General features: G+C 38.8%; 1 protein-coding gene across 4 annotated transcripts in view; it reads right to left on the reverse strand.

The window, feature by feature from the left end:
* The window catches only part of PPP1R9A (protein phosphatase 1 regulatory subunit 9A), a 136021-nt gene that overhangs the window by 54835 nt on the left and 55774 nt on the right, over window positions 1-25412 (reverse strand). For all 4 annotated transcript variants that reach the window (XM_061350044.1, XM_061350043.1, XM_061350046.1 and 1 more), the window contains exons 2-4: window positions 7701-7833; window positions 7097-7217; window positions 2114-2218 (exon numbers count right to left, since the gene is read on the reverse strand). In XM_061350044.1, the coding sequence (XP_061206028.1) occupies window positions 2114-2218; window positions 7097-7217; window positions 7701-7833 (359 nt within the window). The remainder of the gene's footprint in view (window positions 1-2113; window positions 2219-7096; window positions 7218-7700; window positions 7834-25412) is intronic.

The following is a 25412-nucleotide window of genomic DNA, read 5'->3' on the forward strand; positions in this document are numbered from 1 at the left end:
AGAAGCCAGGCAAGAGCCTATGTCACACAATGCTTAGCATCTCATCAAGTCTTGCTCACAGCCTACCACACCCCAGGAAAAAAAACCCATGCATTTCTCAGCTGGCTGTGTAAAGCAGAAGAGTATTTCTGAGGGGTTTTTCTATAAAATTTTAAGTGCAATAAAACTAAGGGGCATTGCACCGAATTCTACCCATTCCTTTCATCTAATTAGGACACACACATTATTAGTAAGATGCTGCTAACCACACAATATTCCAGTGTGCATATAGATTCTTACATACCTGCTTTATTCAATAATATTTTATATTAAAATTCCTATTGTAATGTATTTTAAACTTTATTTTTAATTTAGTATTATTTTATGAGTTTTTTAATCTAGTTGTGGGTCATTTATCCAGTGGAAGCAAAGTATGCTAAGCTTACTTACTAGGAACAATGCAGAAACTCACATATCTCTCCAGCAATCCCAGTGCACAGGATACATAGTACACTTGACAATGTGAGTTCAACAACAGCGAAGAAATACTTTTTACAGTCCACTATTTTGTGACAAACGGGTCTAGATTGCAACCAGTCTAACTGTAATTTGCTTCCCAAGAAGATTCTGGGAGCATTCTGTGTGAAAATTGTTTTATATTTCTTCCTTCCTCTAAACCCATTATTTTTCCATGGAAACATGTTCTATTCTGTAACTTATGCAATAATAATTACACAAGCTAAGCTGATTATAAATATATATAATCATATATTTATGTCAGTGCTTTATTTTAGCTAAAACATCAAACACAAAATACACATAGCATTTTAGGCTTGGATTTTATGTTCTAAGATCCCAGCTGAAAGAAACCTAATAAAATATATACTATTTTTTATAGTTAACTCAGTAGGAATACTTACAGCATGTGAGAGCCTTTGCAGAAATAGTACTGAAGAAACTAAAATTGCAAATGTTACACAAAAATATATTAACCTGTAATTACACTACAATTTCTGATAACATTTTTCCTAAATAACCTCTTTCAAATCAGACCTTGATCAACCACCCCAAGATTCTCTGCAGAATCCACATTCCAACATTATTCTTTAATGTCATGTGGGAACAGCTATGGAATTACAGTGGAAATGTGCACGGCAGCATATAGAACCACCATCTGAGGGGGACTGCATATACTACCACCAGTAGCTTAGTTAAGGTTCACAAGAAGTCAGCTCATTAATCAAAGAATTCAGCTGTATTTCCTCGAGAGAACTTTGAGAACCCAAGGGTGACTACAGAATAGCTGTTACTTTGCAATAGGCAAAGGATATTTATGGATTTATTTTGCAGAGCTAAATCTTTATTGAAATTAATAGGCTATTAAACAGAAAAGCTATGTGACTGCACAGGTTTTTAAATAGCAAAACAGTTCATTTCTAGGGAAATACTGTTCTTATTAATTTACAAACAGTTTACAGACTTTATTTATGTAAGTTCAGAATTTTGTTTGCACTGTATGTCACATTTTCTAGCTTATTCTTTATTGTATAGATTTTTACTGTGATGACTTTCAGTGAACCACAGCACAGGAACAGAGAAACCCAGAGATGGTGCAGGGACTTGGGGAACTGAGTGAATTAATGTTACTCTCCTCAACTTGGTAGCTGTTAACACTTCTGCATCCAGTACTCTCTTCTCCTATGTGCTGAGGTGGCACCTGTGAAAACCAGAGTGCTCAGGACCTTACTACTCCAAACCTGAGGCAGTAACATGGCCAGTCCCTCCACTGGGAGAGTAGGGAGGAGATCAGTGGCAGCAGTTTCCATCTGACTAACACCCATGACCTTCACCATTCCAGTTACTACAAACAGTTTGAGGTCCATGCAGATCTAGACCAGTGAAGAGTCATCTTCTGTGTGCAATCTCAGCTTGTTCCATTGGTCATATTTTAAGAATCTAAGTCAAAACAAGAGTCTGTAATACCACAGCTCATTCCACTCTTGGAATAAAAGGAGGGAAGACACAGAGAGGTCAAAAAAGCTCTGACTCCACTTGGGCGTACTGACACTCCTGTGAAAAAAGCCAGGTAATCTTAAGTACTCAATCACAATTTTTTTTCCTCTAAACTACTCACCTGACTTTCCCTTTGGTGTTTCTAAGAACAGTTGCAGCAAAATTTTGCGTAACACCAACCAGGCTGATTCCATCCACTTCCACAATTTGGTCATTCACTTGGATCCTTTACGGGCAAAACACAAGTATAGAAATAAATGTGTGAATTGTTGGTGAATTTTCAGCAAAACTCAGCACAGAGAGATCGTTTTAGTTTATTTTAAACAAAGACTTTAAACAAAAAGTCAGCTATAAAACATTTGAGGTAAATATGAAAAATTCATCCTTCCTTGCACAAGTATATCTCATAAATCCAGCTTCAAAGTTACCATTACAATTAAAAGCATAAACCATCCAATCACTTTCCTTGTATATAAAAACAGCAACACAAACTCTTAAACTTGTCATATGACTTAAATTAAACGAGATAGTTGAATGGCTCTTCTATCATTCTTTCCTAAGCCAGTCTTGAAAACAGAATAAGACATAGCTCTGGTATTTCATGCTAATGGCAAAAAAATGCAGCATTTAACTAAAACAACCTGCTCATCCGTGGAGAAAAGAGTATGTGCATCAGACCTAATTGTGACATACTCTGTTCAAATATTTCATCTAACTTGCTCCAAAAAGATAAATTACCAGTATAAATATGATCTTGCTGCACCCCATAAAAATAAGACCTTCCATAGTTTTAATGAGGATTCCCTCTGAAATCAAAGACCTATTCACAGTCAATACACTGTCTGGTGCTGGAAAAGTTAAGCAGAATAAAAAACATGCTGCTTTTATCTGAAGCAAGCACTGCTGCAAAATCCCTAGAGCAGGCACTGGACTCATTTGGATTACGAATACTTGGAAAGAGGACTGCAATACTAAAATGTCCTCCTATCATTTAAAAAATCATTTAAAAAACCCCCAAATGAAAACCAAACACATTCAAAACTAGTCAAAGGGATCAACTTTCAAGTACTTACATGAATGCTACTGATCCAAACTACACAGTTTACAAAGGGTCCAAGAAATAGTTACAGGAAAATCCCATTTAAATTATTCAAATATACCTAAGCCAAGTAATTTAATATCTTAGGATATCACAGTGATAAGACTTTCTTTCAAAGAACAACAGAGTCTTCAAAAGAAGGCAGAAGCATTCTGACATAGAGCACCAATTTCTTTGTCAAGTCTCAGGCAGGCAACTCTTTGCAGTTCTATATGTGTTCAAGCAGTATCTGCAGTTCTTTGTACTCCACTGATGAGTAAGATATACAAGATTTATTCTTTGGCAGCCTCATACCACAGAATGTCACTGTATTCTGGGCAGGATTTCCCTTCTGTATATGAGAAACCTTGAAAAAATTGTCTTTGTGACAGCCCACAAACTCTTATCTTGAAAATCAAATCAGGCATTTTGATCTCAAAATCTTATTTCAGTTTTCACTGAACCATTTCATAAATACACCAAACACATTAATATCTGCTGTATGTCAATACTGTAAAAAAATATTACACTTTTTCTACTTTAGCAAACATGAGGTGCAGTCAGATGGATACAGGAGTTCCAAGAAGAGAAGTTTAAGAAGTTGGTGCCCACTGAGTGGGAAGCTGTCACCCTCTTGGCTGAAAATTAAAAGGTGGCAGAACAACGGATTCCTTTCTTATGGCTACATAAGTATAGTTACAACACTTTATAGTGTTCTAGCAGTGTTCACACAGATTCACAGTTATAGTATTTCAGGTGATGAAACCTCATGTTAGGGAACTGTTGCCTGCAACTTCGTAGGTGGCTCTATCTTGATCTGCTGCAATTCAGTCTGATTCCATCTGTCTTTCAAGCATATTTTGTATCTTCTTCTTTCTTGTTTGTACACCTCCTAAATAAATTTCCAACTATTTTTTATGGCCACTGTTATCTAAGCCTCCTATCTTTCTATGCATACGTATTTTTAATTATATATAAATATACAAACATATCAAGAACCACACAATGAACTTAATTTTTATTCATATTATATAATTACATGTAATTTAAAAAGCAGGTTTCCTGCATACTGGCATATATATTCTGTATTGCCCAAACTAAAACACTCCCACAGCCATATTCTCTTGCTTCCTTCCTCTTCCTTGGGAATCCCCTATCTAGCCCCATTCCAACCATACCTCTATAAGGCTGTAGCTTAGCACAAATCCTCCAGACAAGCCCCCCCCCCCCCGCCCCAGGCACCTTCTAGATCACAATATTCTCACAGCCATGTTCTGTGGAGAACCTGCCCTGCAGAGCTCCCTCCATCAGGAGCTTGAGGCTTCCTCCGACTCTCAAATCTAATTTCAAATATAAACAAAAAACTGGCTGAGGATGGCAAAGCCTGAATTACAGATGTTTAACTGCTTCTGACATTAATTACGTTGGTCATTCTGACAATTGTTTTCTAATGCTCATAACAAATCTTTGCCTATGTGAAGCTGCATTTCAATGAGGTAGCAACTACAGAGTGAACCAACTGAAGTTACTTGCATAATTACTGCTCTGTATGATGAACTGAAAATTTAACCTAGAGTATTTTTCAAGTTAAGAACTGAAAACTGTTTTGAAGTGATGACCTGTTTTGAACTCTTTCAGAACTGTTGTTCTCAATGTTATCAAAATACTTTAAAATGTGAATGACTCATCACCACAATAATTTGAAAGAAGCAGCTATGAATTCATCCAGTTAAAGATTTTATTTTTCATCTTTAGTCTAATTATTTATTTCATATTTTATACACTATTAATAATCTCTCTTATTACTTATCAACATGCTTGCCTTTGGATTCATCTCAAAGCACCCTCCTCCCTGGTTAAATACTGCCACACAATGCCTTCTGATACGACAACTAAACACTACCTGTTTGTTTGTAGCAACATGTATCAAGCCAGTGGTGCTTAATCACTGAGAAACCTCTTTGTACAGATTTTGGGATGCATGTACTTTATATCACGATTTGATGGGTCTTTCAGTAAAAGATGGGTGTTATCCTACAGAAAGTGTGATGTTTTAAATTGTAGTTTCAGAAGAGCCTGTTTGAAGATTGCTATGTGGTTATTCACAATATCTGATGCAATTGCTGAAATAAAACTGTATTTTCTGTTAGGAGACTTTGCTTTGCTATCAGTGTTAATGATTAACTAGGCTTTTCACAAAGATGAGGTTAACAGGACCCTTTACAGTTGATGCACTTTATTACAGAAGCAGCTGCTCCTGACTGAGAGGATTACATACCCCTTTCCCAAGTGAATGATCAGTCAGGCTCTCAAAGAGAAAACCAGAGGGCCGTTTCTCAGCTGACTGAACATTCAGTCAGTTGAAAACCAAAGCAAATATTAGAATGGTCAAAGAAAGCTGTTATTTTATTCTTAGCTGACAAGCTCCTTTCAGATGCCATCTCGGGAAATGAAGGAAGAGACTTGTAATTGAACATTAGCTTCTGTAGCCCACTCAAACATGTAAATAATGAGAGGAACAGAAAATACATATCATCATAGACCAGTAGTGAGTGACTCTGATTTTCAACCAGAGACTTTCACACAGAATGCCAGTTGTGAGCTTAATGCCTTCTGGCTGAGCTCAAGCATACCTTTCAGACAAAACATTCACTTAAATTTACAGTAATGGATGAAGTCATGACACCTGGAGGTGTCAGCTTCTTCATTTCCCTTCCCAATTTTTAAGCCTGTGATAAATCAGTACTTGGCCTTCAACCTGGTATCTTATTGCCAAGATCAGTAAAGATACCTGCAAACCCAATCTAGTAGAGGGTATACTTCAGTAGTCTCAGAGTGATGTTATTAAACTTTGCATCTCCCTGCCATGTAGAGCCTTCTGATTTAATTTGTGTGGGGTTTCCACACCAGAACAAACTTTTGCCTGGTTGAAAAGTTATAGGTGCTCATCAGTAAAGAACATGTTACTGCACTACACATTTTAGAAGACAGCATCAAATTTTTAGAGTTTATTGTTACTCTATTTACCTATGCTTGTGTTTGGTATTATATATAACTAATATAACAAATCAGTAACAGTTAAAAATAGAAGTAGAGAGGTGTGTAAGCAGACTTAATTGCTAATGTATCAGCTAAGTAATATGTTATTTGCATTGCAAATTTAAAAAGTGTATGTACTGGGACAAACCAATAAATTACATGGGTTGGAAGACGCTTAAGAATACTTTTCATTATTAAATGATTACACAGTAAAGTGTTTTCCTTTTAATTTGAAATACTGGCCTGATTGTGCCAGGTATTATGTAATACGCAGATAACTCTGTCCTGTATGATAGGAAATACTGTGTGTTCAAAAGGAATTCTTTAACCTGCACATACCAAGTAAGCAATTCTAGAAGCAACCAGGATTTATATGATTATCATGTAAGAATACAAACACCAATGTATTTCTTTAAAGGTGCAGCTTCTTATTTCAATTGATTAACACACTTTCAATGCTGTAGGGGTGAAAACTGAACTCCGGAACAGAAGAATATGCATAGTGAGAAATACAAAGTAACAGCTTGTGTTAGTAAACTTGAAAGGAGGTGTACTTAGTAAGAGTTTAAGCATTCAGATACACTAACTATTTTCCACATGTGGAGCAAAAGTCTTTTTCAAAAGTACTAATTATTTAAAGCTCGTATGAAGTCAAAAGAACATGTTGGAGATAAACACCTCTAAAACCTAAGCTACCTTCAAAAGTGATAGACAATTCTGAATCACCAGCTTTCCTAATGCTAAAGCATGGGGGTTTTCAGTAGTCATGAACACAAATCTTTGGCAAATCTGTTCTCCTTAAGGAAACTGCTCAACTGTATGTCTTCTCATAACCACACCAGGTATTTGGGCCTTACCAATGAAGTCTTCAGATTTTACAGCTTTGAGTTATTATGACATACACTGAGCAAACAAGTCTTCCCTACGAAAATCGTAATTGATACTAATTATTCCTTGGAAGGTTTCCAAACATTGAGTCTGGTTTACCTGCCATCTCTTTCTGCTGCCCCACCTTCTGTTACTGTTTTGACAAATATTCCCAGCTTTTCGAGGCCTGCATCTGCTCCAACTCCCATTCCAATAATGCTTATGCCAAGTCCATCTTCATCTGTGAAAAAGACAAGCAAAAGCAGAAACTTCTTATATTTGATTTGGATGATTATTTGGTAGGTAAACATATATGCTTTGGCTCCTCTTGGTTTTCCATGTCACTACCATTAATAGCATTTTGCTTACTTTTAAGAAATCCATTAAATTACGCACAAAGAAGTGCCACCTTCACCTTATGAGTAGTTTAAAATGACAATCAAGATTTTTACTCTTCCTGTGGTGAGTGAACATACCACATCAAGCACCCTGTAAAATCATGTGTTAACGGAATGTCACAAAACAATTCTCTTAGGGACATAAAGAACTGCATGTCCTGACCTGCCTCTTTAATTCCTTTTTAAACGATTCCTGAAATACAAAAAGCCAACGTGACTAAGACAGATTCATGGAAACTCAAATTAGGCTCTGTAGGTATGTGTGGACTTCCTCGGGCTTGCAGATCAATGCCACAGGAACTGGAAATGTCACACAGACCACATACCTTTTTCTAGTTCAACTGGGAAGAGCTCCAGTTTTTCCACACGCTTCTCGAGTTCATATTCAGCTGATGCAGCCACTGGGTCAACTTCATCATTTCTCCTGTCATAGTCTTCATTAGAATATGTATTGAAAACCTGTGGAAACAGAACAAAAATCACTCAAACACCTACTCAAAAAAGACTTCCAACTTACGAAAATAACTACTGTTTTAATCCTGTGATGTTGCAGAGTTTGAAAAGGCTTTTCAACGACAAATTGCTCTTGTTCATTCAAACTTCAGGTTTTTAAATTTGGGTTTTGTCATTCACTTAAAGCACAAGTTTTGGTTGTAAAAGTCAAGTGAGTATAAATGATTGGTTTTTATTGTTTGTGATTATAAATACAGAAGGTGACACTGAATAAGTTGGTCTACACATTCAAAATGCTTAATTCAACTCATTAAGATGCACTATTAGTAAAGATCCAAACATGAAAAAGCAAAATACATTGAAATTATGATCTGTATACAGTTTCTGCTTCAGTCTTTACTCGTAATGATGTTCCAATTTGCATTCATCTAACCAAAGCTAGACCTGAAGATTACTGATCCACATTTACACCACTAATGGATATCGTTAGAGATTACGCTCCATATTGTGTATTAACTTTTTTAGGGGAGCAACATACACAACCATGGGTATTTTTTCAACTAACCATGTTTACAGGTTTATTTCAGCTCTAAAGCAGTAATTTTAACATTGACTGTATTAACTTGATTATATTATTTATGCTATTTTCTATCATACTTTCAGCATGAATATGGCCGCCTATCAGAGGTTATTCAAACCTTCAAGAAATTTAAACAGTCAGGAAAAACATATTTTCATATTTTAAGAGGTCAAAGTTTGCCAGCCTAATTCACTTAACTGTCCACATTTAGCAGTAATGAAAAGATACATGAAATTAGTGGTAATAATTTTACTGAATTTCAGTTCCATCCATATATCATATTCATTTCTTGTAATAAAGGCAAACGAGTCCTCTTCCTGTTTTACAGGCACCATACAGAAGACACAGTTATATAGCCATGCTTTTCTGTATTTCTCTTACAACATAAACCACTGCACCATGCTATGTAGCTACATGTATATTCAGAAGAAGCAGCCTTGCTTGGAGACTTCTTAATGACTGCCCTTGGAGCAAGCATGCCAGTGCAACGACAGCAGCTGGGCTCATTTCCACCTGAGGTTTCACCTGCCCAAAAAGCTGTCGGTACACATTAATTTCTTTGAAGTAGCAAATATATTAAATATATTAAAGGTGCGATACTGAAATACTACTAAACACTGTTTGTCACTCAAAGGAAATTTAAGTCCTGTATTTTACAATGCAAAGCGTTTGCCTCTTCCAAGACCAAAACAATAAATGTTTTACAGGAAGCCACAAACCTCACACTGCTTTGCAGTGATACTGATGCAAGACAAATGCTCTTTTAACTAAATCATGATCTTAAGAAGCCTTAACAAAAATATCTAAAAGCTGATTAAAATAAGTCCCATATTAAATAGTGCCCAATGCTGCTGAACATTTTATGCTGCTTTAGTATGGGTAAGATTGGAGAAAATACAGTGATGCAGTAATAAGCATAAAACATAACAATTTACCTGGTTGAAAATTACCTGCAAAATCTATGTCCAAGTTATGTCCACGCAATACACAAACAGAAAAGCCATGCAAACAGCCAACACCTTCAAAATGTAAGTGATCACCTTCAGCTCCTTCCCTAAGTTTCTGTTTGTGGATGCAATAACTGCACCTGCATCTAGAATGTTGTAAAGACCTTGAATGATGTATTAATTTCTCCTCCTGTTATTAACCCCATTGGGTGTTTGTACTCCCCAGTTAAAATGGAAAACAATACACAGGGTGTCCATATCTGCTTAACAGCCCGACAAAGGAGTTCTGAAAAGTGTTTTGTTACTCCATGTCTTTCACAAACCTCTTACACAAGAAAAGGCCTTCTTCGTGTAGTGTACCCCTGCCCTCCTTTTTCTCAAAACACTTGAAGACAGGAAGAATCACAAACATGTTTTTCTATGTAGGCCACATCAAGCTAGAAAAAACCCACAGCTCTAATGATGCTAACCTGTATGTAGTGAAAAAGAAGTAGGTGCAAGACAGAAGGCCATCCTATTTATCTCTTTATTGAGATGTACAACTCACAGCAACCATCTCTAACCTGACATGAGAATAGATCAAACCAGTCAGTGCCCACACAACAGTAACAAAAAGCCCTGCGGCATGCTGCTGGGTAACCTCCTCTGGCAGCTTCCTTTCTTCTGGTTTGCTGTCACAGGTTTGCTGCCCATCCACTAAGGGCTCCATATCCAAACCCAAACTCATTCCTCCTGACACCCAGCAAAATAAGGAGCGATCTAACTAAAGGAGCAAACCCAACTAAAACATTACTGAGAAAAGGTTTGACCACAAACCTTTAGGACTGAAATGAAGCACTTGTGCAAACAAGTACAAGTTACAAACAATAGCTGTGAGTTTAGTTTGAAGTGTATAAAGCATGACGAGGGTGACCTGTGGAATGTGGAACACGGATAGATGTCCTCAAGAAAAATGGAGATACAGTCACTAGCTGTTGAAGGATGGCAAGGCAGGCAGATAAACACTGCTTGCTGAAGACAAAGAAGAGATGAGGGTAAAGTGTAAGGAAAAAATATGGCACAAAATGAGTTTATTTCTGGATTCTTTTTCATTATGTTAACTGGCCCTGTTCTTTTCCATTTGTTTAACGACTGGCATTAGTGTATTATGGCAGCAGTTTCAAATTTGTTGCAAAGCAACTGCATAATTCTTTTTCAAAGCATCACACCATATATTGTGCTCTTGTTTGGGATTATTCTTCTTGAATCAGATTAGACAGAAGAGAGGGCTTCTTGAATCTTGCTTGCTGCTGCACATAAAAAGGGAACTAAAGATATGGTTGGTGTTGAACACAGTTATCATTCTGTCTCCAAATACATTGTGCCACTCTTATCTAGTATCTTACCTAAGCATTCAGAGATTGTAGGATCACTGATGTCATCTAGGTAAAATAGTCTATGTTTCCTACCTGCCATTAACTCACCATCTTTTGAACGCTGGTCATATGATCTCGCCCACTGCTTTCAACATATCTTTTGACTAGAGGAAGAAGGATATTCGTGTATACCATTTACCTCATTTTGCACAATCACATTTAATGGCTGAGTGATTCTATTCTGAATCTCTCAGTGTTAAAAGGAAGAAAAGAAAATTTGTGCTTGGCAATTTTCTTTCTTTGTGAAACAGTCTATCCACCACAGTAATGAACTGCTTGCTCAGCACAGTCATGAGAAATGTCACTCAAGATTTTACATTACTAAAAATAAAACAAACAGTTATAACTTTTTTGTCAAAGTATGGTTAAGTTGATTTAAACAGACCTACTTCGTCACGACTGTTGCCCCTGTGTTTCCTAGAGTGTGTGTGGGATTTCAGACTCATGGGAATTCTCCCATTTCCTGTTATTTAACAGATTTGGTTATGCTGTCACAATGGCCAAGTACCCACTACAATAAAGTCCACTGAGGCATTACTTATAGAAAACAGCTTTGGGTTTTTTTCAGGAAAATCTCTGGTTGTACCTCTCCAGATATTTAAGGGAAAAAAAAGTTTCCAGGGAATTCACTTGCGATGTTTACTAGGATTTACAATAGCACTTGTAATCCAGAAATAGGGGAAATAAAAAGCCACCAGCAGTGGTGATAATACATCAGATACCAATGCTTAATGTATATGTCAAAACAAACAAACCTCAAAGAACTGACAGGCTCACTCCAACACCACTGTTAAGGGAACATACTTCTGTATTCTCCCTCTAGGGAGGGGAGTAGGCATCACAGCCACTACCTCACCATAATGATGCCATGTAAGATGAACAAGCTACTGCTTCTCCTCAATATTTTCTTATTTCTGAAAAGTCAGGATAAAGGTTTTGTAACTCTGGTGTGCTAGAGGCCATTTAGAAAGTGATGCTAGGCATGGAGTGGTTATTACAACCTGCGATCCTGACCCAATCACTGCCATTACTATATGTGATGCTGGTGGCAACCAACAAGCTGAGCTTGACATCATTAGTTAATCTTCAGAAGTAATCTCTAGGTAATGTAGGATTGTTAATGAGCAGAAGATAGCACTTGCCAGCAAAATAGACTGGTATTGCCTGTGTGAACAGTAAACATTAATGAAACCCATTCTCAAAACTGCACAACAACCTATCTACCTCTTTTCCTTCCGTCACAGTTCTTGTGCAAGAGAAAACAAAGCCATCTATCAGAGACACCTCCTGTCCTGTTATGGAGAACTGTGATTTTCAGGCACACCTGCAGGCATAAAAAAGCAATGCTGTTAGCCTTGAGATGATCCCAAAACCTCTCATTTTTTACAACTATCAAGGCAAGACCAAGGCCAGAATTTGGGTTTCCTGGATCTTGCATGGAACCAAGTTCCAGAAACAGCACCCACATACTGTAAAGGAACTGAACGTGACTTCCCAGTCAGAAACACCAAATGCTCACTCCTTTAGTGCATGATGCTTGCTTTAGTACATATGAGAAGTTCCACCAGAGTGATAACTAGTATTATTAGCCTTCTTGTGTACCATGTGCAAAACGAAAAATCTGGAACACCTTTGTTCCATGCCCTCTTTGCAGATAGAGCAGAAACCAAATGGGTCATCTCTCCATACATCCCAGTGAGAAGCCCTGAGAATGATAAGGTCTTCTGTCCATACCTCATTACTGTGCAAACAACCAACGCAGGAGGATGAATAATTACAGAACTACCTTATAGTTTTATCTTTTCGTAAGTCATATCCAGGGTGTGCTGTGCTCAGGAGTCACAAAGTACTCTTATGTGGAGGGAACAAAACTTGGCATAGCCAGTGTCCACATTCAAAGAGCATGGACCTTAGAGCACAAACTCTAAACTTTCCTATCACCCATTTACTTCTCTCAGTGAATAAACTTGTTTGTCCTGCACTGAAGCTGGGAGAAAACAGAAATGTACAAACACTAAAGGGAACTAATCAACCAGGCACTATGAATGCATCTTTCAGCAACCTTAATTATAATAGGTTAATTATATAGATTAATTGTAATAACAATTTCCTCTGAGTGGTTCTAGCACATGCATGCTGTAGATTCTGGGAAAGATGAAAACCCAGAGGTTGCCTTCAATGCTGACATGGATGGAAATCATAAATATTTTGTATCAGAAGGATTATTAATTACAGTAACAGCTGGAATTTCAGATAAGTTTTGTTGCAATTGTAAGGAAGAATCTAAATAAGGAAACAGTGGCTAAGTTGTTTGGACATAGGACATTCAGAAAAACACTACAAGTTGTGGATGACACCGTCAGTACTTTCTCAGTTCAGAGAAGTCTCTAAGTCTAGAATAGCATGTACCAGTACCTTCCTACCCTCCATGAGAAAGAACAGGTACCTTTGCAGGGTTGTTGCCAACCTCTTCAGGGCAGTGTTTCAATCATCTCTTGTTTTGAATATACTGAACTGGACTGCTGGGTTTCGGTCGCTAACGATGAGAAATTCTTTTGTGGGGAGGGAAGTGAGGACGAGCCATAACAGTGCCACAGGAAGAATCAGACATGTTCATGGATGTGACACTGATGTAAATTGTTGTACCTGAAGCTGTGAGCAATACCCCCATACTACGCCCCACAAGGGCAGGAGACAGGCACAGCACTGGGGATAACCTCCCTGGCTCTGTTCACAAAGCTAGATGAGAGAAAAAATAATCACAGTTTGACCATTCATAACCTTCTGCTTCAAAGCCTCTACACCGTATCTCTGGGGACGAGGGAAGTTCTGGCACCTGAAACAGGTGCTTCTTTTCTTTTTTGAAGAGTCTTTTCCCTACAGTATGGTCGCTTTGTCACAGTCAAAGGGAGTGAGTCACTGAGGAGAAGCCACCACAGGTTTCCTCTAGCTTTCCTGGCTTCACTCTCCCCTAAAGCCTGCGTGGGCATCAGCTGTCAGTAATGCTTCACAGGGAAGCACCAAGGAGACAAAACTTCCCAAGAAGCAGGGATGAGACACATATGGGAATTAGACAGTTGCAATACTGAAAGAAACTGATCATCTTAACACCAAAACTAAGCCTGGGTTTCCCTCAAAAAGCTCTGTAGGAGAAATAGCTGCTTTTAGTTATGATGAGAGGACATACCTGCTCATTCTCTCTGACCTCTCCACTTCATTCGCTGGTGTTAAATCAAAAGGTCCTTCTGTTTTAGCTCAGAGAGGCTGCAGAGACTGAAAGTAACACAGCAAAAATGCCTGCATCCTTCCGAGAATGCACCAGTATACAGTAGTGCATTGAACTGCTCCTCCACTACAATCCCTTACCTGAGCATTTTAAAATCTATGCAGCTCAACACTCACATACTGGTATAGATATGTGGTCTTCCTGGCACCTTAAATCAAGTAGAAAGTCAAAGTTTCAGATTTCTCTTTCTCTCTGCCATCTCAAATTTTCTGTGTACAAATACTATTTTTTACCTTGTGTTTCTGCTATTTACTTTGGCTTCAGGTGTGACTTTGTTAAAACACCTGTTTTCATTATGTGAATTCCTAGAATTGGTAAAGTTTATTATTTATTTTCATTTATTATTTATCCAGTTTGTACTTGTTTTACTGCTGATGTACCAGGTTTGTTACAATTCATGTCGCTACTTGTCTACATAGCAGAAGAATATAAAATAACTTGCTGGAAATGAGATGTGTGCCCCATGTGAAAACTTCATGCTGTTACTCATAATTACAGGTCAGAGTAATTAGCAAGTACAAATAAGCCCTGGTACTGAAGAGTAAAACCAAAGCTAATACTAATCTGCTCTTACAGGGAGATTTCTAAGAATGCAAAAAAATTTCCTGATCGCTATTTGGCTAAGGCTGTTTCACTACAGATGAATGATATATGACAAAGGACATTAAGATCTCCTGAAAGTGCTAAGTTTTCATATTAGTGTTATCTAAAACCTTGCTCCTTGAAGGTGTCCTGGGTTCAGCAGTAGCAGACATTTTTCTCCTTCTTAGTAGCTGGTGCAGTGCTGTGGTTTTGACTTTCGGGCTGGGAACAGCGCTGATAACACCGATGGTTTTAGCTGCTGCTCAGTAATGTTTACTCTGACCAAGGACTTTCTGAGTCTCATGCTCTGCCAGGGAGGAGGGGAAGCCAGGAGGAAGCAGAGACAGGACACCTGACCCAAACTAGCCAAAGGGGTATTCCATACCACAGCACGGCATGCCCAGTATATAAACTGGGGACAGTTACCCGGAAGGGCGAGATCACTGCTAGCATCGGGCTGGGTATTGGTTGGCAGGTGGTGAGCAGTTGTATTCTCTCCCCTTGTCAGCTGTATTCTCTCCCCTTGTTATTTCCCTTATTATTATTATTATTGATGGTAGCCGCAGTGATTTGTGTTATACCTCAGTTACTGGACTGTTCTTATCTCAGCTGGTTGGAGTTACATTCTTTTGATTCTCCTCACTGTCCCTCTGGGAGTGGGAAGAAAGGGGGGGGAGTAATGAGCGAGTGGCTGCATGGTTCTGGGTTGCCAGCTGGGCTTAAAACATGACAGAAGGTAAGTTAAATTTTTACTTAGATAAGTAAAGTAGAAGATAAGTACAAATTCTTATAGCAGGGAGTAACACTCAGTTGAAAACATCCTATATTATGTGTGCCACTCTAATGGGGATCTAGAAGATAGAAGATGCTCTTTTCTTAGGGTGAGTTTTCCTCACTTTTTAGGAAGGGCCTCTTTCCCTTCTGAAAATATCCAATCTGGGCAAAAAAAAATTAAAAACATTCCAGCAGTTCCATTCTTACAAAACCCAAGTGACTTCTGAGAAGCTCCTCTTCTCCAGACATCAGCTCTCATTTTGACTCCATCAGTGAGCCAGCAGAGCTGGTACCACCTTCACACACAGGAACAGATACCCCTGACTTCCCCTGTGTTTTGTAATGAGGTGTATTTTTCAAATTCTCTGCCTCCTTCTTCCAGACCAGTGTACATCACTGAGCCAGTCTAAGGCTACCCCAACACAGGTATCTCCAGTCATCTGCTAATTACACTTAAAGCCACTGCCAAGCAATGTTCCTCTTTCAGAGACTTTGGAACATGAGATCTCCGCAAAGCAACAAGTGCTCAGACAACACTTCAATACAGCACTTAACAAAACAAACCCATTTGAGATGCAGCCTGCCCATCACTCCTGTCAACAGTTCAGAAACAAGGAGACCGGGGGGGGGGGTGGTGGTGGTGGTGCCTGCAGTTCAATAATGAGTTACTCCAAGTGCTTTTAGTGACAGCAAGCTTGTGGTGGAGGAGAATTGTTCCTAGGCTATAACTTTGACCAAAACAAATTTCATAGTGGAAGAACATGAAATTTCTAATGCTACATCCATTTAGGGTGGATTTAGGGTCCAAAGCCTTTTGGAAAGAAGTGGGACGGTAGTCTTACACCACCACCTCTTCATACTTTTTAAGGGACTTGAGGACAACATAAGCTTCTCTGAAAACAAGTTATGTACTTGAGAAGCTATACAAAATGCAATGTTGGTCTCATAAACACTGAAGACTCTGTTATGCAACACCTAGTGTCCCTGTTCACAGTCGTGATCTGGCACACACTGGAGATGAGAAGTGGAGACTAAACTGTCTCCCATGAGGACGAATATTTGCAGACTAGGATTACCCACTTCAGGAACATCATGTCATGAGAGACAGATGACATGAGTCATTTCTTTCTTTTCTACACAGGCAAAAAATTATGGCCTTTAGGCTGCTGAGAGCAAATATGCCTCTAAGCCAATCCTGGAAAAACTTCACGTATTTTCCCATAGCAACCCTAAAACCCCCCAGACTGGTCACTCATTGGCAAATATCAAATTACTTCAACACAAAAAGGCTGAGAGTATTTATCTGCTCTTTTTTTATTAAACTCATTTTCCATGCTTTCCGTAAGCAGCCCTTTGTAGAGTATCTAAACATTAGACTTACCCTTTGCTGAAAGCAACCTAACTCAACTTGGCCATCCTGAAAGTGTCACCCTGGTCGGACTTACAAAGATTCAATGGTATCAAAACACAGCTTGCATTGTATTCTCAACTTGCACAGCTAATTAGGGTTGCTGCATTTCAGTTTTGTCGCAGTGAGTAAAACAGTGTGGTGCACTGGAACCTGGATTTGACAAAGACATCTGAATAGTCTAATCTGAATATTCCTGGAAGGTTTTTTTTCATGTAAAGATTGATTACAACTCAGAGGTGTCTTTTTTTCCTTTCCATCCTTCTCACTGTAATTTTTTTGCTATAACCATTATTACAAATGGAGAATTCCAATACCGTCCTGTTTTTCTCTTACATTAATGGTACATACGAAATGATTTTCACTGAGTTCTGTGTGACGAGTTTTGCAGACCTGGACCTAAATCTTCTTGGGCATTGGATTGTTTTTTGTAATACAGCAGCTTGGAAGCAACAGTATAATACAACTAATAAATGAACAGTGAGGTGACTCCCCTGAGTTTTCCTGATCATGTATGAATCCTATGGAGAATTTTTATGTTTTGTGTACTTCACAGGTACACTTCATATACGATTCATTCCTTCGTCATTACCTTGCCTTTCTTTTTAACTTTACTTTGTATTACTGGAAGTTACTGGCAAAAAAACTGTTTAAATCTTCTACTGTCTATTTTTAGTCAGTGATCCACAGTGTAGAAACAGAGAATAAAAATTAGGAAAAAAACCCCAATCTTGTATTTTTCATGAGAGTAGCTTGACAATTGCAGGGAAAAGAGCCAAGAGAGAAGCTCCACCATACTGCATTCCCATAAAGCTCAGGGTTCCTTAGAGAAGTCTCTCCTGCCAGACTTCTTTGACAGATTCCAGACAGATAAGAGACCTAGGTACTGCAATTTAACATGTTATTGCTTACCGCAGTGCAGTACTGACCTTTAAACCTTAATGGCTTTGGCTGACTACAACTGCACCCCTGTTTCAGGGCGAAGTGAAAAAAAATGCCTACACCTTGAGAGTGTCTCCATCCAGTAGAACAAAGAAGCACTTGCAACAACAGTACATCAAGAGCCACACCATACAAAAATTATAAAAATATCAACAAGAATATTTAGGAAGAAAATCTGCTTCCAAGCAGATTTATTTTATCACTCTTTTGGAAATCCCCTCTATTGCCAAGGTAACAAACCAGCATGCTTAAGAACTCACTGTATCTTTGATCATGGAAATAAGAACACAAATGAGAATATAGTGAGCTGAGTTTGACAAATTAATTGCAATACAGTACAGCCTCAATTCTGGACCTCTGGTGTCTAAACAAGTTTAAATGGATAGGACAGCATGCAACAGAGTTGCAGTTTCTGTCCTTAGACATTTATTCCTGAGTCTTCTGCAGTATTTCTTCTAGATCCTTGCATTGCTGCCAATTCACACCGTAACTGAGGGCCTATTTTTCTTCTGCCTTTAAGAGTGTGACACATGAGCCAGTCAAGAGTAAATGCTGTTCTGGTACCAATTAGTACAGACTGCCATACAGTAGCAATGTCACCATGAATCAAAGCGTCACTGTTTCTTCTCCCAGCAATCTCGCTCTCCCTCAGCCTACAAATCAAGATGTGCAAAGTAAAAATGCCACAAATGTTCTGAGAAGCAAACACCTGAAACAAAACACTGACTATTCGTAAGACATTCTTATTTCTACTTAAAATAAATCTCAGTAGAGATAAACTGTGCAACCTAAACGTTCACTACAAACGAATCTACGAAACCAAAACTGCACAAGCAATTCCTTTTATTCATTACAGATGTCAGAACTGTTAAGAAGATAATTCAAAGGAAAAAAGCAGCACAAGAAATTGATCACAGGCATTAATTTAGAAGATTTGCTGAATAAATTATAGAGATAATTCATCCAACTCTAGTTTTACTGCGAACTTACAACATATTTTATAAACTGAACAAAAATGAATACAATGCTTTTATATATATAGAAATAGATACAGAGAGAAAATGTACTATAAATAGGGATACTTCTATCCCTATTAGGGATGTACTATAAATAAGGATACTTAAAGCAAAGAGAGCAGAGGTAGAAGAAGTTAGGTGGAAACAGTCTCATTTGGTGTCCAATTTTCTTAATATTACATCATAAATACAAATCCTATTCTGCTTTTTTGTGGTGCAAAGATGCAGCTGCCCCAAGGTTTTTTGTGACTCTCCCATCTACCTTGCCTCATTCCTAGCAGCTACTGCATTTCACAATCTTACCACCAGTGCCAGAAACTAGAAAACTTTACTGGCATGTCTCAGAGCAAGGCACAACAAGCAAAAGCACTTCCATGGCAGACCACAGTGGGAGCCTTTCTGAGCCTCTAATGCTGTGCCACCATTACCTTTCACAATAACTAAGTTCATATAAAACGATGAAATTCTTGGATTTTTTTTAATGAGAAATTCTTACTTAATGAAGTCTTCAACTGAGATTGGATTACTAAAGAAAGATGGCTTCATGGGCTAAGATGGCTGTTATTTTCTAGTATAATAATATAATAATATAGCTCCATTATATTCTATTAAGAAATACTCTTTAAAAAAACCTCAGAGATGTGTCAAACTCTTCCTTTGCAGAGTGCCAGCGCACAGACTGTTCGTTACTTAAGTACATGACTTACAAGTTGAAGCATAGCTTAAGTATGACACTAGATGTTAGACAGCCCTTCAGACAGCCTCTGTACAGGGAAAACATAATACCTTGATTTCAGGTGGCACATATTACAGAGGGTATTTATTCAGTTTCTGGTACAAGCAGGTATTTTTCTGCACCAACTAAAATGCTTATGACTCTAAGGAATCTAAAAGTTTTTGTAAGCTATTGCTACATTCACATTAACATCACCAAGCAGTGATGTAAGAGACCAATTAATGGAGTGCTGTGTTAATTTGCTAGGAGTGTCGCACCCACTCCCACCAAAACCCAGCCATTCAGACTGTTAATGCCATTGCTTGCACATAAAACTGACAAACAGGCAGAGGCTAAGAGGATTAACAGAAAAGCTTCTGTAATACACCAGAAGGTTTGCTGTATTTTGTAAACATATTTCAAATGGGAAGTGCAATGCAGCATTCTCAGAGCCAGATCACTACTCAATTACTTGTATTGTAGACTTACCAATCCTTTAATTGCACCTGCAGGCAGAATTAATTTTGGCTGACTGTATTTTTTCTAATGGTGGTTTCACATTCACGCAGTTTAGCACAATGAATTGCATCCTAGTAAGATGTAAAACTGCCTAGAGTAAGCAAAGAATGTTTAGCCATTAAGCATTCATACCTAATGTATTGCATTACAGTTACTCATACCAATGGTTCAAAAACCAGACAGTCTGTATTTCCAGAGGAATTCAGTCTCCCTAATGCCTCTTAATAAGTTACACGGGGTAACAGAAACTCTAACACAAGCCAAGAATACGGGTGCCCTCCTCTGACTGCATTACTGGTTCAAATGTGCCAGCTCTAAGTGCAATTTAAAATATGGTTTTAGCGGAGCAAGAAACAGAAGGTTACAAATGTGTGCACACGGTATACCCAAACAAATAGACAAAGAGAAGGAAGGATCATGGGGATAAGCTGGTATTAATGCATAATGCTAGGTCGGGATGAGACTACAGCAATAATGCCACAAAGTGGGGATTCAAGATAAATACATTTAAAGTGACTCAATACACTATTTCTGGACATTTTTCAACTTCAATGTTTGCCATGACATCAGGCAGAAAGCCCGATATTATTCCCTTGAAATCAATAGCAAAGTTGATTTCATCAACCCCAAGAGAAGAAGTGGGAGTCCATATTATGATTTGCTTTCACTCTATCCCTCATACTGTGGAACAACTAAACAAGCCTAGAGACCTACAATTAGTTTTGCTCGCCTGAAGTATTTGCACAATTCTACTCCTTGTACCTAAATTTACTGATTTTATAGACGCTTCCTACATAGCAGTCAGTGATGGATTCGAAATGCTGGAGAACCAAATGCAAAATGTAGCACCTAGTGCTAAGAAAGCATTTGTGGAGCTCCATGGAGCCCCCCACCTTTTGGTAGAAGGCTTCACACGTCTGTGCCACAGGGTGCCAAAGACACTGATGTAAGGCTCAGCAATGCTGCCTGCAGGGCTGTTATTGCTGTGCCTCTAAAAAGCAAAGCAGAACACCTTTGCTGGCCCCATCTACACCATCTCCTTACATTGAAGAGTGAACATGAACCTTCTGCACTGCCACCTGATGGGAGAGGGAAGTCCTGACTCTTTGTCGTGCTCCTGTCATTCAACGTACAGCAATACAACTCAGGGAAGCTACACAAGTAAAACAGATGAAGAGTGGGAATCCTTTTTGCGCTCTCTCTCTCTCTTCCAGAAAGAAAATGGTTTCATCCTGGCTGCTGTGGGAAATGGGGAGGATGCACTTGTGCATGTGCATTTTGGTGTTTAGTTGTAGGGGGTTTGTTAAAGAGTTCTGGTGTACTTTTTTCCCCCACAGAAACATCCTGCTTTACTATCCTGGGGTTGACCAAGCATCTCCCCAGGCTTGTCCATAACAGTCCCAGCATGCATGGCTCCATTTGGGCAGAGCACCGTGTCAGTACACGTGCATTACTGGATATGAAGACAGACATGGGGTTAAATGTGAGCCCACTGCTGTCCCTGCCACACGCCAGCAGTGGAGACATATGGCAAACAAACTAGAGACCTTTACAGCTGCCTTGAGTCCTCTCAGCTTTCTGTCTTCAAGAAGGCAAGTTTTTTTGCCCTGCTTCAGACAGAAATAACTGAAGCTCAAAACAAATATTCCACCTTCTTGAGGGAAACTAAAATATAAGGCTTAGCTTTCTGTCCAGATTTGTCCAAGCAAAGGAGGAGAAAGTGCTGTTTATCACGTGCAGAGACGGAGAACTGCGAAAGCTACAGAAGAACCTCTCTATATGTTGTGTCAATGTAGTGAACAGAGCAGGGGGATCTACGAGAGTGCAGTTCAGTTACAACACCAGCTGAAGCGTGCAGCACACAGCTGGTATCACTGTCACTCACAGTTACTGTACTCTGGTTACAAACAGCTGCACTTTTCTTTTAAAAGTAAAACAGGCACCATTTAGTGGAAGCTGGACACCCTCCAGATAACAAATTAAACCGGGTATAATCTGTACACGACAGGCTGTAAACACAGTACAGTAAGACTTTTTAATAATCCTAGCATGATTTTAATGGCTACTCCAGTCTAACGTAACGACTAAAGAGAACATACTCAAATATTTTAAGAATCCTGACATAAAATATTTTTAAGTCACCTAGTCTTTGCTGTCTAAAGAAAATAGCAAGGCTGTGAATCTTGCCTAAACTAAGAGCTGTGAGTGAACACCCAGAGGAAGACAGCAAACTGATCTAACAAAACTCTGCTGGAACACATTTACACACACAACCACAGCTATTTATAAGAACCCATAAGCAAAATAAAAAGTACATGTCCAAGTTTTATAGAAGCACATCTTCTAAAAAACTTTTATAGCTATTGTTTCAAGAATACAGCTATAGGCTGGGCAGAGAAGAGATTCAGAGCAGCCCTGCGGAGAAGGACTTGGGGGTGCTGGTCGATGAGAAAATGAACATGAGCCAGCTTCAGTGTGCGCTTGCAGCCCAGAAAGCCAACCGTATCCTGGGCTGCATCAAAAAGAGCATGACCAGCAGGTCGAAGGAGGTGATCCTGCCCCTTTATTCTGCTCTCGTGAGACCTCACTTGGAGTATTGTGTGCAGTTCTGGTGTCCTCAACATAAAAAGGACATGCAACTGTTGGAACAAGTCCAGAGGAGGGCCACGAGGATGATCAGGGGACTGGAGCACCTCCCATATGAAGATTGGCTGAGAAAGTTGGGGCTGTTCAGCCTGGAGAAGAGAAGGCTGCATGGAGACATCATAGCAGCCTTCCAGTATCTGAAGGGGGCCTATAGGGATGCTGGGGAGGGACTCTTCATTAGGGACTGTAGTGATAGGACAAGGGGTAATGGGTTCAAACTTAAACAGGGGAAGTTTAGATTGGATATAAAGAGGAAATTCTTTCCTGTTAGGGTGGTGAGGCACTGGAATAGGTTGTCCAGGGAGGTTGTGATCTTAAGGTCCTTTCCAGCCCTAACTATTCTATGATTCTGTGATTCTATAATAGCTGTCAGTGCTGAGAGGCTTCTTTTCTTGGGCAGTGCTATTATTCTTAATAAACCCTCCAGAGGTTAAACACAAGGAAAAACAGAAAACAAATACAAGCAATCTTTCCAAGTCCTTTGTTAATATACTACTACTAACAAAAGTTAGTACTAGCTCAAGAAAACCACAAGAGATAATGCTAACATTCAGTGGGAAACCGCACAGCACACAATTGGTACAACGCATATGTAACTCCTGGCTTCTTCTTACCACTAAAAAAACCATAGCGGATAAAACCACTGTCTTGAATGAGGAAGTTAGATACAGGCAGTGTGGGAAAATAAGTATGTGCCTGGACATCAAAACAGTCATGCTGGTAAAACTTTAATCTTGAAAACTTTAATTCTAATCTTACTGTTATTGATTAAACACTCTGAAATTCTAATTAAAAAAAAAACAAACTAAAAAAAACTTTTGTTAAATAGCACCTTTTACTTGCAAATAAAGTATCTGGAAAACAGCCCCAAATGACAATTTTAAAGAGCCTTTTCCACTGTACTCGTAAACAGAACAACCACAAACACAGTTCTGTTTATAAGTCTGCTCAAGTTTTAGCTTTTGACTCTTTGCAGTAAAATAGGGTAGAGCCACACTGTTTAAAAGGATGCTATCAACCATATTAGCCTTGAAGGGAAGAAATGTTCCCACAGACTATTCAAGAGGAAAACCAATAAAAGTGCATGCCAGAAGGTAAAAATTTATCCAAACGTATTTATTGCTCAAGACCAACAGGCTCAGCCATGGATACAGAGCAGCTGCATGAACGTGTTCCTGCTGCTTAAGCACCAAAGTCCATCCACTGTTGGTAAGAAAGCTGGGCAGAAAAGCCACACACAGGTCACGCAGGCACCCCTCCTGGGTCTGGACCAAATAACATACAGCTTTTTACTTCTGCTTTTCTTCAGAGAAAAGGGAAAATCTTGTCTCGTTAGAATTCAAACACCTCCAGAAGCATGAGTACCCCAAATGCAAACAACATGGAGTTACCATAAAAAAAGGAGAGCAGTGCACAAAACACTGGAGGAGAAAAAGGCCATTGAGTTTTAAATGCAACTCCAACACTGGACAGTGTAGGGCATTCATCATTTTAGGTAACTTTCCAAATGACATTTCAACACAAATGGCTAAATAGTTTTGGTAACACAGAGAACATCAACAGTAGGTGGTTGTTACAGAACACTATGCAGAGAACTGGTAATCCTACAATGACAGTCAACTACAAACTGTCTGACAGTATTTCAAATTAAAAGCAACTTGAATATATCACGCATGTTTTTGCCTACTTAACCTGAAAGGTATGAGACATCACTTCAAGTTTTCAAAATTATTTTATCTGATCAGGCAAGCCTCATAAAAACAGTATTATCGTAATCTTAGCTTACTAAGCTTTAGGTTAAAGGCCTATCTGTCTTGCCAAAAGCGCAACTGTCATAATCTGCCTTAAATTAAAACTTTGGAATGGTGAATATACACTGTCTTCCATGCCCTAAGGTTAATTTTATTTCTGATAAATGTCATAATGTGACTCAGTAAAGAAGGCACAATAAAAATACAAACTGTAACTGTTGTATCTTTATGCTATGACTTTCAAGATAACAGGAGGCAAATTTATGGAAAAGCCACTTTTAGAATCATAAAATGGTTTGGGCTGGAAGGGACTTTACAGCTCACCTAGTTCCAAACCCCTGCCATTGGCACGGACACCTTCTACTAGACCAGGTTGCTCAAAGCCCTGTCCAACCTGGTCTTGAACACTGCCAGGGATGGAGCAGCCTCAACTTCTCTGAGCAACGTGTTCCACTTGTGTTTTATTAACCTAGCAGACTTTCCTGAGCTTTTTCCAGGATAGGTGCTTGAAAACAGGATGCACAAAATGGGTTACATCACATGCACACAAAATGCATTTTAGATACAAGAGCAGTTCTTCATACTGAAGCTTTTTTAATTTATTCTAACAAACTTTTAGCTCTCTTATGGTTTATTCTGATTTCTGCAAAAATAGATTAGGACAAAAATCCTTCCACTGAGTAGTAAGAACAACTTAAAGGCTGTCACATTGCCTTTCAAAAAATGCTTGGCTATCTAAGGACTTATGTAGGGAACCAGAATGTAGTCAGCAAGATACTACTACTACATGATAACCACCTAGATGAAAACCCGTCTGTGTGTAATGCAAGATAACTGAATCCAGGTTAACCCCCCTGGTTAAGCTCCTTAACTATCTCAGACTGCAGCCATCACAGTCACTGTGTACGGCACTAAGTGCTAGAAACAATGTGGAAGACTGTAAAATTAATGGCTATGAAAAAACCCAGTATGATAGGTAGCAAAGGCAAGCAATAATTTTACAG

Source organism: Neopsephotus bourkii, unplaced genomic scaffold (assembly GCF_033783945.1).
Source record: "Neopsephotus bourkii isolate Nb327-2 ecotype Australia unplaced genomic scaffold, CSIRO-AGI_Nbou_v1 NB_479, whole genome shotgun sequence".
Classification (NCBI taxonomy): domain Eukaryota; kingdom Metazoa; phylum Chordata; class Aves; order Psittaciformes; family Psittacidae; genus Neopsephotus; species Neopsephotus bourkii.